General features: G+C 39.1%; 1 protein-coding gene across 5 annotated transcripts in view; it reads right to left on the reverse strand.

Annotated features, from left to right (window-relative positions):
* LOC130927837 (kinesin-like protein KIF13B) overlaps positions 1-13,970 on the reverse strand; it is a 132,124-nt gene that overhangs the window by 61,698 nt on the left and 56,456 nt on the right. For all 5 annotated transcript variants that reach the window (XR_009066530.1, XM_057853944.1, XM_057853935.1 and 2 more), the window contains exons 3-5: positions 953-965; positions 716-776; positions 553-645 (exon numbers count right to left, since the gene is read on the reverse strand). Coding sequence is in view for 4 of the 5 variants with exons in the window: in XM_057853944.1 (XP_057709927.1) it covers positions 553-645; positions 716-776; positions 953-965 (167 nt within the window). In the remaining variant the exon portion in view is untranslated. The remainder of the gene's footprint in view (positions 1-552; positions 646-715; positions 777-952; positions 966-13,970) is intronic.

Genomic DNA, 13,970 nt, shown 5'->3' on the forward strand with positions numbered 1-13,970 from the left:
GGAACAGTAACTGAAGACATAATTAGCACTGAACATTAATTTTCATTGTTATTGACATCTTTAGCGCTGCAATGCATGCTTAGAGGCATGTTGGACAACAACAGTGTTGACAGCAGGTGGCAGCAGAGGTTGACTGTCTGCCCAAGGGAGTAGTGATGGCCAAATGAAGCTTCTTGAAGCAATGAAGCTTTGCAGCCAATTGGTTCAAAGCTTCATGGTGGTTCATTTGGTTTTATGAGAGTCGTATGATGCCGCTGTCAACTATAGTGTTATCAGTTAATATCTTTTGGTGTAAGTATCTAATAGTATAGTGAGGACGGCTGTGGCTTATAGTCCAGTGCGGCTTATGTATGAACAAATGCCGTTTTCGTGCCAAATGTGGTGGGTGGCGGCTTATAGTCAGGTGCATCATATAGTGTGAAAAATACGGTATGTGCTTTTGTGGCTTCAGACTGGATGTGAAGACACCAGTGGGACTTGCGACACTGTTTGGCTGGGTGGTTCCGATTATAGACAGGTGCACTCTATAAAGCAGAATATTTGCTAACTTACCGGTTTGTCCGTAGGCAAAGATACAGGCATTGTAGCCAAGGAAGGCATTATGAAGAAGACTTTCCCCAAGGCACTGAAACACCACCTCTTGACCTGGAGAGACACGTATGTTGTACTCTCTTTTATTAAAATTCATGACAAAATGGGCTATCGGCAAACCAACCGGCAAATCTCTCTTTGTCCGATTCATCCATAGACCAGAAGCAGTAGTCATATGCAAACACCTGGAAACCAGACACAAGCAGATGTAACAAAATAAATGGTTGCTATGGTGTGAATGTAAAATAGCATTTTCAATAGCGAGTCAATCCGACACAGCCGTGCCTTTGTTTAGGCCGGCGGTGACTCACGATTAGCAAAAATGAGCTCACTGCTGACACGGTTAAAAAGTCAGCATTACCTTGGACTGATTCCTGGTGATGTCACATGGTGGGGTCAAAGTGCATGTAGGGAAAGAGAAAGCAGACATTTTATACAGATTAGAGGGTGCGGTACTTATTTACAGCAAAGAATCACAATCGTGCGTCTTTTCAAAATGAGACGATGGAATCGGGAAAAAAAAGCTTGTGGCACTCACCACACATTTAACTGACCTTTGAGTGTGTGTGCGTGATTGTGTGTGTGAGCATGCATTGACTTTCTGATTGCTTGTCATGTGTCATAACAAACTTGTATTTATCTTCAGGGCAACGGGGTAGGGTAGCAAAGGGGGTTGGGGGATGCGACATGGGTTGGCATAGCTGGAGGAAGTTGGGGGGTAGAAAGGGGTTTGAGTTATGATAATGAAAGTGACATTTGAAAGGAGGGAAGATGCTCTGAATTCAATATGTAACATGTAAATATGTCCAGAAAGAACATTATTTTTCCTCATGTAGGAAACATGTTTTGAGACAACAAAAGTGTTTGAAGCTAATAACTCTCATGAGTGAATTAACTGTTATGCAGCATGTCTGCTTGCAAAACCCTGCAGCCATATCCAATTTTCTGGCACTCATTACCAACTGCTACTACCGGCTCATTAGCATCTTTTTTAATTACCTCGTGAACTGTATTTAAAATATATGTGACACCATTACCCATTTTTTCTCACAATTAAAACCAATTTGCCAACCAAATGCTAACTTCTTACTGTAGGAGCAATGAAGACACTGAAATACGATTATTGCAGCGAATCTATGCACATGGCACATCCGCAAACAAGAAATAAGCCTTTGTAAAAATCTGTTCTTACGAATATACTCTGGTTATCAGTTACATAAAAATAGTTGATTGATGCTAGATGCCAAGAAATGCAATTAAAGGTACACGTAATTTTAGTATAAATTAAATTTAACAGCTTAAAACACAAAATACAGTAGTCAGCAAAGATACATTATGATTCGTGGAAATGGATTACGGGCATAAAGTAAGCGAGCAACGCTGTTGTTGTTTTCTTCAACGATGACGATGTAACATAGTTTCCGTCATATGTTCAAAATGCGTGACATTTTCCCATTGTACATGCAGTACGTCAGCCTGCATAGTACCGTGGTCCCTCGTTGTTTGCGGTTAATGGGGACCAGAACCCACCGCGATAAGTGAAAAACCGCGAAGTAGCGCCCCCCCGCTCCCATTTTTTTTCTTTTTGTGTTCAATGTATTCAGATTTAGCATCGGAAAAAGAAATATACAGTACCTGACAATAGTCTTGTCGCTTTTCGGCCACAACACAGCACTGAGACCGCGCTTATCAAAGCCCTAAATGATATTCGTCGGAATACCGATGCAGACAAATCATCTGTTCTGTTACTATTTTATCTCAGCGCCGCATTCGACACGGTTGATCACAGCATACTACTCAGCAGATTGGAATAGTGGGTAGGGCTTACTTACACTATTCTTCTGTGGTTCACATCCTATTTACATGATAGGGATTTCTTTGTGTCAATCGGAAACCATCAGTCAGAACGAACCAAATTCACGTGTGGAGTCCCTCAAGGGTCAATCCTCGGACCACTCTTATTTAACATCTATATGCTTCCCTTAGCTCAGATAATGGAACAGTATGACATCTCCTATCACGCCTATGCAGATGACACACAACTGTGTCGGTGTCTCCACATAATAATAATAATAATAATAATAATACATTTTATTTCTAGAGCGCTTTTCAAAACACAGAAAGACGCTTCACAAGAGACATGGAATCACAGTACGATAAAAAGGTATTAAAAGGATAAAAAATTAAATGCACAATAAAAAGTAAAAATATAACAGAGCTAGGGTTATGGTGGGTAAGAAAGAGTGAACAGGTATGTTTTCAGTCTAGATTTGAAAAGTGATAGGGTAGATATGCTGCGAAGATCAGGGGGTAGGGAGTTCCAGAGCTGGGGGGGCGCACTGACTAAAAGCTCTGGAACCAAAGGTGGAGAGGCGGACACGGGGGGATGAAAGGGGAAGAATAGTGGTAGAGCGAAGTGAACGGGTTGGATTGTTTAGACGGAGAAGATCGCAAAGGTAGGGAGGGGCCAGGGCATGGAGTATTTTGAAGGTGATGATGAGGATCTTGTAGTTGATTCTTTGTTTGACGGGAAGCCAGTGAAGTTGACGGAGGATGGGGGTGATGTGGTGTGTGATGAATATACATGATTATAGTCCCTTAGTCTCCCTGAGTAAATGCATTCATCAAATCAATGAATGGATGTGCCAGAATTTTCTCCAGTTAAATGTGGAGAAGACAGAAGTGATCATTTTTGGGCCAAAAAAGAAAAGGTCAAAGATAAGCAGGCAACTTAGCACAATGTCACTTACAGCTACAAATCAAGTCAGAAACCTTGGCGGAATTATTGACTCAGACCTAAAATTTGATAGCCATCTAAAGTCCGTCACTAAATCTGCTTATTACCACCTAAAAAAATATATAACCAGAATTAAGGGGCTTCTGACTCAACAAGACATGGAAAAACATGCATTCATGTTCAGCAGATTGGACTATTGCAACGGTATATTTACGGGTCTTGATAAAAAATCAGTCAGGAAGCTGCAGCTAGTACAGAATGCTGCAGCCAGAGTCCTCACAAATACAAGGAAGCTGGACCACATTACACCGGTTTTGAAATCGCTACACTGGCTTCCAGTGAGTCAAACGATAAGACTATAAAATACTAGTGCTCGTCTACAAAACACTTAATGGCCTTGGACCAAAATACATGCTTGATTTGTTAGATTCCTATGAGACATCTAGACCCCTAAGGTCGTCTGGAACCGGTCTCCTGCATGTTCCAAGAACAAGAACTAAGCAGGGTGAGGCAGCATTTAGTTATTATGCTCCTCACCTCTGGAACAAGTTACCTGAACGTCTGAAGTATGCTCAAACTGTTAGCTCCTTTAAATCAGGGCTAAAAACGCTTTTGTTTAGCACTGCATATCCATAACTGTCTATATATTTCAATGTACTTGCTTTCTATTCCTCTTGTGCTTATCTCCATTGCTGATTTCAATTATTAGCAGTAGTAGTAGTAGTTTTTGTCTTATTTTTATTCTATTTGTGATTAGATGCGATTTTCATGTATAATTTTATTTCCGATTTTGATTGTCTTGGTTTTTACGTTGTTTTGATTTAAATGTGATTTTTATGATCTCATGTGATGTAAAGCACTTTGAATTGCCTTGTGTTGAATTGTGCTATATAAATAAATTTGCCTTGCCTTTTCTATTTTGGAGAAATAATTTCTAGTAACCTGACTTTTAATGATACAATTGGTTTCAGAAACGGCTCATATGAAAGCTAAGACCCTCCGAAATGATGTTGAATGTACAAAAATATATTTGTTTCACTGAAAAAGGATTTATCATTTAATGAAGACATAAAGGTCAAAAGTTTTGTCGCCTACAGAAAGTAGTGTGAAAATTGAACAGAAAATGTACTTCAAATACAAAAATATGTTACATAACATGAGCGAATTCAGTAGTGGTGCTGTGAGATCCAAACTTAATATTTTGTATGACGTCCATGGGCTTCGGCAAGGATTCATCCAATTTATTGATGAAATCATCAGGAACATCAAAGAAAGCAGTCTTGCATGCCTCCCAGAGTTCATCAACATTCTTGGGTTTCGTCTTCCATGCTTCCGCTTTCATCCTACCCCAGACTTTGCTCAATGATGTTCATGTCTGGTGACTGGGCTGGCCAGTCCTGGAGGATCTTGATCTTCTTTGCCTGAGGAACTCTGAGGTAGAGATTGAAGTAAGCGATGGAGCACCATCCTGCGGCAGAATTTGTCCCTTTTTATGGTTGGGAATATGAGAGCCAGCTAAGATTTGTTGATATTTCAGACTATTTATGTTGCCTTCCACCCTGCAGATCTCTCAGGGTGCAGATAACTAAAAAAACGTGTGGCATTTGCCAAGGCCCACATCCTGTCAAAAAGATGGACGCTGGAAAAGTGGCAAAAGTTTTTTAGATGACTCTTCCATTCAATTACACCACAGTCGCCACTAATATTGCAGGAGACCTACTGGAGCCCGCATGGATCCGAGATTCACTCAGAAAAGAGTGATGTTTGGTGGTGGGGTTACTTCCAGTATGGGGGTGTGCGAGCACTTCAAATGTAAAACAGTAATTATGATAAGTTTTAAACATGTTTCTGTACCACAGAATTATTTCTAAACAAGAATAAAGCAGAAAACTTTATTAAATGCTTCATTGAGTGAGTCCACTCAAATCCGCTCAATTACACACAATGAGTTGCCACAGCAACTGTTTAACAAGTTAAACGTTGATTGACGCATGCGGAGCTTTGAAGCTTCAGCTTCCCAGCATCTCTGGAAAGATCAAACCTTAACGTCTGTCAATCATTGTTAACTTTTACAAGCAACTCCAGTGTACTGCCTGACCAAGAAAAGTGGCACAGGGAGGGTGAGAGACTACGGGATTGGATCGGGACAGCTCTATAAAATACTGGACTGTCTCAGGAAATTAATTCCTGAGACAGTCAGGAAATTAGAATATTGTGTATTCTAATTTCCTGAGACAGTCCTGTATATATACACAGGACTGTCTCAAAAAATTAGAATATTGTGTATTCTAATTTTCTGAGACAGTCCAGTAATGCATTATTATTTATTTTTTAATTGAAAAAAAAAATATGCGATGGACTGAAGGCGCAAAGTTTGAAGCGCGAAGTAGCGAAGGAACACGGTAGCAGTGTTTGGGTCGCGTCACTCATGTAAGATGTGCTGCGGTGTTTAGAATGTGCTAAAAGCTAGGTTGCGCTCCAGGCTTGCTTGCTTTGAAGCACACTGTAAGATTTGTTTTCTAATCTTGGCAAGAAAGAATATGCGATGTTGCTTTAACCTTAAAGGTCTTTGCTAAGTGATCATCACACACACTACATGTAACTCGTAGCGTTAGCATAGCATTCGATTTAGCATTAACTTTAGCATAGCGAGCGTTCTCTTACACTCTCGGACAACTTTTTTGGGACTTTCTTCCTCGACTCTTCGATCCAGTAGCAATTTAATTTTGTTATGTTTTCAGTTTAATTTTGCTATTTCAACTTTGCCATGTTGATAATTGCGATGTATGTTTACCGCTTTTCGTCTTACTATGAAGAAAGACAAAATGACAATCGGCCCGCCATGATATTTACGTCATCAGCCTTCGCTCTGTGACCCAGGAATTTAACGCCTGCTTTTACACATACCGCTTCCCCGGACATTATACTAAGACGCGACTTAAATGTCCGCGTCATCCCCGTGTCAGTCGACCCAGGAAATTGCTTTCACACATAAGGGCTACACATTTAAATCACAGGATTTAAATGGTGTTTAGGGGTGTGTGAAAGGGGTTTAAGGCTAATAAGTATTTTCGTCCAAAAGACTAAGACGAAAATTAAAAAGGCTGCCAAAAACAACACTAGTGAGCAGCAACGTCAACAACCCGTTTTGATCAATGAAAGGTCATGGAAATAAATCTCTAAACAAGGAATATAGCAGACATCTGAAACAACCACTATTCAAGAGGATTATGAAGAAACAACATGATGGATGTGATGTTAGGACGAAAATAGGTGGATAAAAAGTTGGATGAAAATATCTTAGCCCAGAATTAATCAGGCAGTCAGTCATTATGGTTTAACGCAGTCATTTTGGGACAATTCCAAGGTTAATACTTTGATCAACTGCTACTAGAGAATGTAACCATATGAGCCTCAATCATAAGACTGTAGTGGTGTGCCAAGACTGCACAATCTATCTGGTCTGGGGGCGGCCGTGTTAGGAGGGCGGGTCGTCTAATGACCGCAGGATCAGCAGTTCAAATCCCGTCTGTCCACTGTTGAAGTGTCCTTGGGCAAGATACTGAACCATAAATTGCATTTAATATGCAGCATGACATTAATGTTTGACGGTTAGTTTCTGATTTTGTTTGGCTGACTTTGTTCTATATATTATTTGGATACCAACCACACAGATCCCAATCTATACAGGCAGAAAAAAAATAAAGATGTCTTATGAAAACCTAAGACCAAAACTCCAGATGGAAATTCCGGAGGAACCACATACATTTCTTTGTTGACGAATCAAGCTTTAGACTTGAGAGGATGTGAACATTATCTCTGCATGCTTTTTCAACCACATCTTATTTCGCCCCTGATGTCAAAGAGAGAACAAACGTCTGCCTGCGGAATTAAGTTTCAACCCAAGGACGTTTTAAGTTATATAAATTCCAACGGACGTCATCCAAAAACAGTATCATTTCTTTTGTCATAAACTAATAAGCACCAGCCATTCATTTAAAATTAAACATCCTGCTTGTCCTCCTCACGCTCCATCTGTACATTGTTGGCACCGGGAGCAAATGTGCGCCAGATGGGCAAAGGACCTGCTGGCAGTGAGTATATGCAAATTATAACTTTAATTAAAACGGGGTAACAGCAAATTTAGATGAAAACATATGTAAAAAAAAAAATTACATAAAAATTAAAAAACAGGGTTATGGATGGAGATAAGTTGATTAGCATCCGTGGCAATTATCACAGCTGATAGTCTCCATTTTAGCTTGGGCTCAATATTAACGCTTTTTGTAGCACTATTACTTGACCCGTGTATTGATAATACAATTAGGGCTGTCCCAAACGACTAATTTCCTCCCGATTAGTCAGCTGACTATTTTTACTATTAGTCGACTAATCTAATTTATATATATTTTTTAAAACTACTTTAATAATGAAATTTTTTTTCAAGCTTATTAATTCACAAAAAACATTTTGGAACACCTACATTCTTTATTAACGTACAAATAAATAACATAAATACCAATAATAAATCACAAACAATGAGGTCAAATTCTGCTGGCATTAACTAGTGCAAAAAAATGTAAACGGAAACACTAACTTCACCTCTTTAACAGGAGTCAAAACAATTCTTACTCTTTTTGTGGTATGTCATTGTCTATATATTTCTAAATGTTAAAATGAATTGTAATGTCCCTGACAACCATTTTCAGAATACTTTGTGTGAGTTCAGATGCTTTTTCTGGTGAGCATGCCGCATTTTGGGGGGATGGGAAAAACTGTTCAACTTTTGTTTGTTTTAACCTGAAAATAGATAAAGTAGAGGGCACACTGAAATAGTACCACAATTATTTTGAATGAAAGGCACACATACCCACGGTAACAAAAATAGTATTAATTTTATAGTATACTACTATATGTAAAACTTTATAATATTAAATAACTAACATTAGTGCAGTCATGGATTACAGTAAGCAGGCCAGTGCTGTTTCCATATATATTTTTATTATATTATGTATATACAGGATATATGTATATATTTTCCCCAAGTGGGAGCTTCCATGATCCTAATAAATTTAACAATAATTTAAAATATATATATAATTAATTATTTTATTAAATAAAAATGTACGTTGATACGACGCACATAAAGGCAACTTCCATTAAAAAATCGTTAGAAAGTTGTATGGATTTACAATCCGCTAGCTTGTTGTTTCTTGTTGTCTTCGAAAATTACACTTGGGTGACGGCGCTTCAAGTGTTCGTTCATAGCCAACGTGCTACCGTGGTAGGCGAGCTCAGCTTAGCAAAGAGTACACAAAGTGGCACCCTCCATATTTTCCTTGAAATAATTCCAGGCTCTGGCTATTCTGGTCCGCTTTTTTGGCTTTATGCCGCTTTCAGGTGTTACCAATTCTGCCTTTTTTGGAAATTGGCGCTGTTTTCACCGGCGATACACCTGGCTCGTTGTCGTCGGTTCGTCTGGGTTCGTCCGATTACCTCCTCAGGAAGGCGGCGGCGTGCATAAAAACACCGAGAGGCGTCGGATGGCTCTTTATGGATACTTTTATTGACCAAAACAAAAACGTGGGGGATGTAGCCACTCAACTCCGCGCTACCTGCGCACTTTTCCAACTCACCGATCTCGCTCCCTCTCTCTCGCTCGCCCACTTTCTTTCTCTTTGCTCAATCTGACAACGCCGGTCACATTGAAATAACAGCGGCCCCCTTGGGGGTTCCAGTAAAAACCGCTTGTATCGTGAGCGCCCGCCATTCTAAACTTTATCCGCATGTAATTTTTTAAAAACCCATCATTACCCGTCAACGGTTTGTTTTGCCCATCGACGCATTTACGTCATCGATGACGTCGACAACGTCGACTAGTCGGGACAGCTCTAAATACAATAATATGTTTCAATGACCACATGTTCTGTTAGCCTGATTCATTGATTCATCATGCAGTAGTCTTGCAAACCTCTACTGTACAACCACGTATATCATCTGATGTTCGAGTCAATCAGGAAAAAGAGGCAGGAGCTGCAGATGTGACCAGGAAGCAAATAACTGTTTGAATACAATGGGTATGTTTACATGGACAAACTTTAATTGAAAATAATGTACTTTTTTCCTGCTGAGTGTGTATCATCACCAAGTTCGGTGTTGTCCTTTTAGATAGACTCTACAATATGTGCTCGTTTCTGTCAATGTTCATTCGAAATAGTTAAAAACCTTTATTGGGCTTGATCTGGTTAGACCAGGCTTTTAATCCGGATAATAGTGTCCATCAGTGTTGTTTTCGTCAACGATAACGACAACGAAAATATTTCGTCAATACTTTTTCATGACGATGACGAGACGATAATGAGCTAAAAATTTGTTTTGGGAGACTAAAACATAACGAAGCGAATTCCAGTTTTCGTATGACGAGAGGAGAAAGAGACAAAACTGTGCAATAATTTACCACACATGTTCAAGATATGTGACATTTTATCCTTAGTTAGCCTGCATTGTAGCAGTGTCTGGTTGTGTCACTAGTGTCACCAGCCCCCTTCCCAACTCACCAGTGTAAGGTCTCCAGGCTCCATGCAGGCTTGCACATACGGTAAAGTTTGTTCTTGACCAGAGAGAATATGCAATGTTGCTTCAGCTTTTAAAGGTCTGTGCTGAGTGATCATCACTCATTAAATGTTACTCGTAGTGTTAGCATAATATTTGTGTTAGCTTTAGGCTAATGCTAACGGGGAGCATCCTCTTAAACTCTCAGGCAACATTTTTTACTTACAGTTCATGGCGTCCAGGTGAGTATAATTAATTGTAAATAATGTACTGCTTTTCTGCCGAGTGTGTATTGTCACCAAGTTGGTGTTGTACTTGCAGATAGACACTACAATATGTGTTCGTCTGTGTCAATGTTCATTTGAAATTAGGGCTGCAGCTATCGAATATTTTAGTAATCGAGTAATCGACTGAAAATTCTATCGATTAATCGAGTAATCGGATAAAACCAATATATTTTTAGGTGAAGAGCAATTATAAATATACATGAGAAAACAAGACATTTCATCTAATCTTGAAACATTTTCAGTCAATCAATGTCTTTATTTTCGATGTATATTGTTGAAAACAGCCAACAATTGCATCTCAGATGTAACTAGAATTTAAAAAAAAGACAAATTCACTGCTTTCACTCAAAAAACCTTTAGATCTTATTAAAAAATATATATATTTATACCTAAAAATGCCATTATGCTTGATAACACACATCGCTTAAAAGCTAGGATTTTTTTCCCACCTGTTTCAATTGAATTTCTATTTGTGTCAAGCCATTTTTAAGTTCTAGTTAAGTTTTACGCTACTCTAAACTGTAAGTCCTGATAGGATTTTGTGTTTTTGCAGTGTTCAAGATAAATGTATGATACAGGCTGTATTGGAGCACATTAGGGACCAGTGCTACTTGGTGTTTTATCCAGCAATGACTACTAAGCTAAAATTGATAGTTAGCATTATTGAGTTTTTATTTTACACCCTTATCACTCCACAAAGCTATGTTATGTTAAAGCCTGTATGTAAGACACGTTAGCCACGCATGGAAAGTGGTCATAATTAATAGAAACCTAGCCCTCCGCAGGGCTAACGTTACGTGAGCTAGTGACTCAGACAGTAACGTTAATCTTATTTTTTAGCGTTTAGCGCTCTTTATTAGCGCTTAGCGGTCTACTGCTTTAAGATGGCCGCTGTTTATTAACGCTGCCCAGACGCGGCCGAGTCTATCACATGCATCTAGTTCAACATACATGTGATCTCTATGAGACTCCTCAGATGCTACCTGCTACCAACTTAACATCATGCGGGCTAGTTTTTAGCAACGTCGGCGTAGTTTGGAGCGGCTGTCGGCTGCGGAAATGTTTTTTATATTTTTTATTGCTTCTTCCCCTACGCACGTGACGTCAGCGCGTTGTCCCGCATTAAAAGTAGTCCGAGCGAAACGTGATGCTTAGAGCTGTCAAAATAAACGATTACTCAAGGTGAATAAAATTACTCGGATCAGTTTTTAAACTCGAGTTACTCGAGTTGCTCGAGTATTTGTTTCAGCTCTATTTGAAATAGTTACAAACCTTTATCTATTTTGGGAGAAAGTTTTTTAAATTTTGCAGACGAAAACATTTTTAGTAAACGTCAACAAAGACCAGACGAAGATAAACACATTTAGAAATATGACTAAGACATAAGACTCCACCATCAGTTGACAAGACAACACCCACAGACTTTGCACCACGGCTTCCCGTAGGGGGCCGACCCATAGAGCGTTGAGGCGGCTTTCACTATTCACAGTGATTAACTCAGAAACACACGCTGCATTCAAATGCCGGATTTAGGTGGAAATAGGACGAAGGTTTTACTGCAAACAAGCAGGCAGGAGTGTCTCAAGCGTGATTTAGTCAAGGATTCAATGTAATTACACTGTATTTTTCACACCATGCATGCAGTTTGAAACGTTGTGAATACATTGAAATGAATGGAAAAAAATTGCCTAATTTTAGCTTAAATTTTTTTTATGTAAAATGAATTACAACTGCCTGTTTTCTGCTTTTGACCAAGAATCTAGACTGTTTTACGTTCATATCCATAGAAATTCTCCAATTTAAGCATTTATTTGCAAGAATTTTCAACTTAAAAAGCGCTTTGTGACGGCCGCCATGCTGGATTAAACAATACCGTAACTTTGGCTTGAAATATTTACGTAAAATGAACGACAACAGCCCGTTTTTTTTTGTTTTTAACCAACAATTTAGACTGTTTTACATTCATACCTATAGAGATTCCGCGATTTAAGCATTTATTTACAAGAATTTTGAACTTAAAAAGATCTTTGTTCTGTGACGGACGCCATGTTGGATTTTGTATCTCTACACAATAGCGGAATTCAACTTAAATAAGTTGTGATTGTAGTATATAGAAAATGCTAATTTTGCTTTTGTTGAGTAAAATTGAGATGATTCTGCATGCTTACCTCAAGTATTTAGTTTCTGATGTGAAAATTGAGTGATTTATTAGTTGTTGAAAACCTGCACATTAAAAAAAAAAAAAATTGCCATTTTGAGCAAAAACATATATGTAATTTAAATATTGCTATTGATCCTGAAAACAGGTGATTATCTCTGTATTTGGTGATTTTTTTTTGCATCTAGTGTAAAATTTGAGAAATTTATAGCTATTTTAAGTTTTGTTATACTTGTATAAAAAAGAATCGGGATTTTATTAGAGAGTGACTTTGAATTTTCTTATGTCGCTGCTCATAGAGACTCATATATGCCTAAGGGAGGTGCCTGTTTTGGCTTAGGTCTTGAAAATATTTGAATTTCAAGTTTTTGAAAATAGGCCCCCTACGGATTGGCTGCGAGCCCCGTGTCTTGTCAACTGATAGTGAAATCTATGATTAAGACTAATACGTATTATCGTCCAAAAGACTAAGACAAAAATTAAAAGGGCTGCCAAAAACAACACTGGTGTCCATGTAAACATGCCTAAGGTAAATTCAGTCCCTTCATTATGACAATATACAGTATATCATGATATAAACAGGAGAGCAAAATATATAAAGCTGTATGGTCCTTTTCCAAAATTGTTTACAAATAAATAAATAAAAGTAATTTCAGTTCCTTGCGACCACGTAGAGCTTGAAAGCGCAAACTGTTCATAAAAACAAAGGTTGTTGATGATGTTGCCTTTAGGAGCGTGGCAGTTTTCTGACATTCGCTGTGATGACAGCTGTCGCGATGGCTTTGAAGACATCACGTACAGAAGACTTGTCTTCGTCCTTGCACGTCCATTAATGAGGTACCACCCGCCCCCACCCCTGACTTAAAATGGGGGGTGAGAATTAGTTGGTACGCAGAGCCACAGGCCTTCTCCTCCACTCTCATCACTGTCATTTAGGAAATATCTTAATGCATGGCTGCTTCCACCCCCCTGTTCTTGCATTGTTTTCTCATCTCCCCCTCTCTCGCTGGGACTGTACCATCCACGGCTGCGTGGGGAGGCATGAGAAGTAGAGGCTAGGGAGGCCTGAGACTGGAATGTTAAATCCAAAGCACGGTCGGCGCGGACATGAACTCATTCACAGCTACTGATGGCGATAGATGTCCAATCCGTTTCAACTGAGTTAACGATCGCTGACTGATAAGCGGTATTTTCATTATAGCAGCATGCAGGCTTTAGGCAATCATTTCACGTCTGAAAGACACACAACAGGAAAATTGTGCTCTGCTGGACGTGATCACGATGCTAATTTCAAACATAATCTGGCGTGTCATTTTTTGGAGTAAGGGAGGCAGTCATTGCTACACGACCTCCAGCAAATGACAATTTTTGCTTTGGTTCCAGAATGTATTTTGCTATAAACACACTGCTGCCTATCCTTAGCAGAATGATGGCCAAGAAAGGTGTCTGATAAGAAGGCTTTCAAATGATTTAAAAATAGCTTTTGAATAAGACAACAAAGTAGTGTTTAAAAATAGTCGCAACTCTAGTTCCTTGAGGAATATGAGCGGTAGTGGGACTAAGTGGTATATAGGCCAAGACACTTTGTTGTCCCCGTGTTTGCGCGGATTATTTTCCGGGATGCTCGTGCTTCCTCTTATATACC

This window comes from Corythoichthys intestinalis, chromosome 1, assembly GCF_030265065.1.
Source record: "Corythoichthys intestinalis isolate RoL2023-P3 chromosome 1, ASM3026506v1, whole genome shotgun sequence".
In the NCBI taxonomy this organism is placed as follows: Eukaryota; Metazoa; Chordata; class Actinopteri; order Syngnathiformes; family Syngnathidae; genus Corythoichthys; species Corythoichthys intestinalis.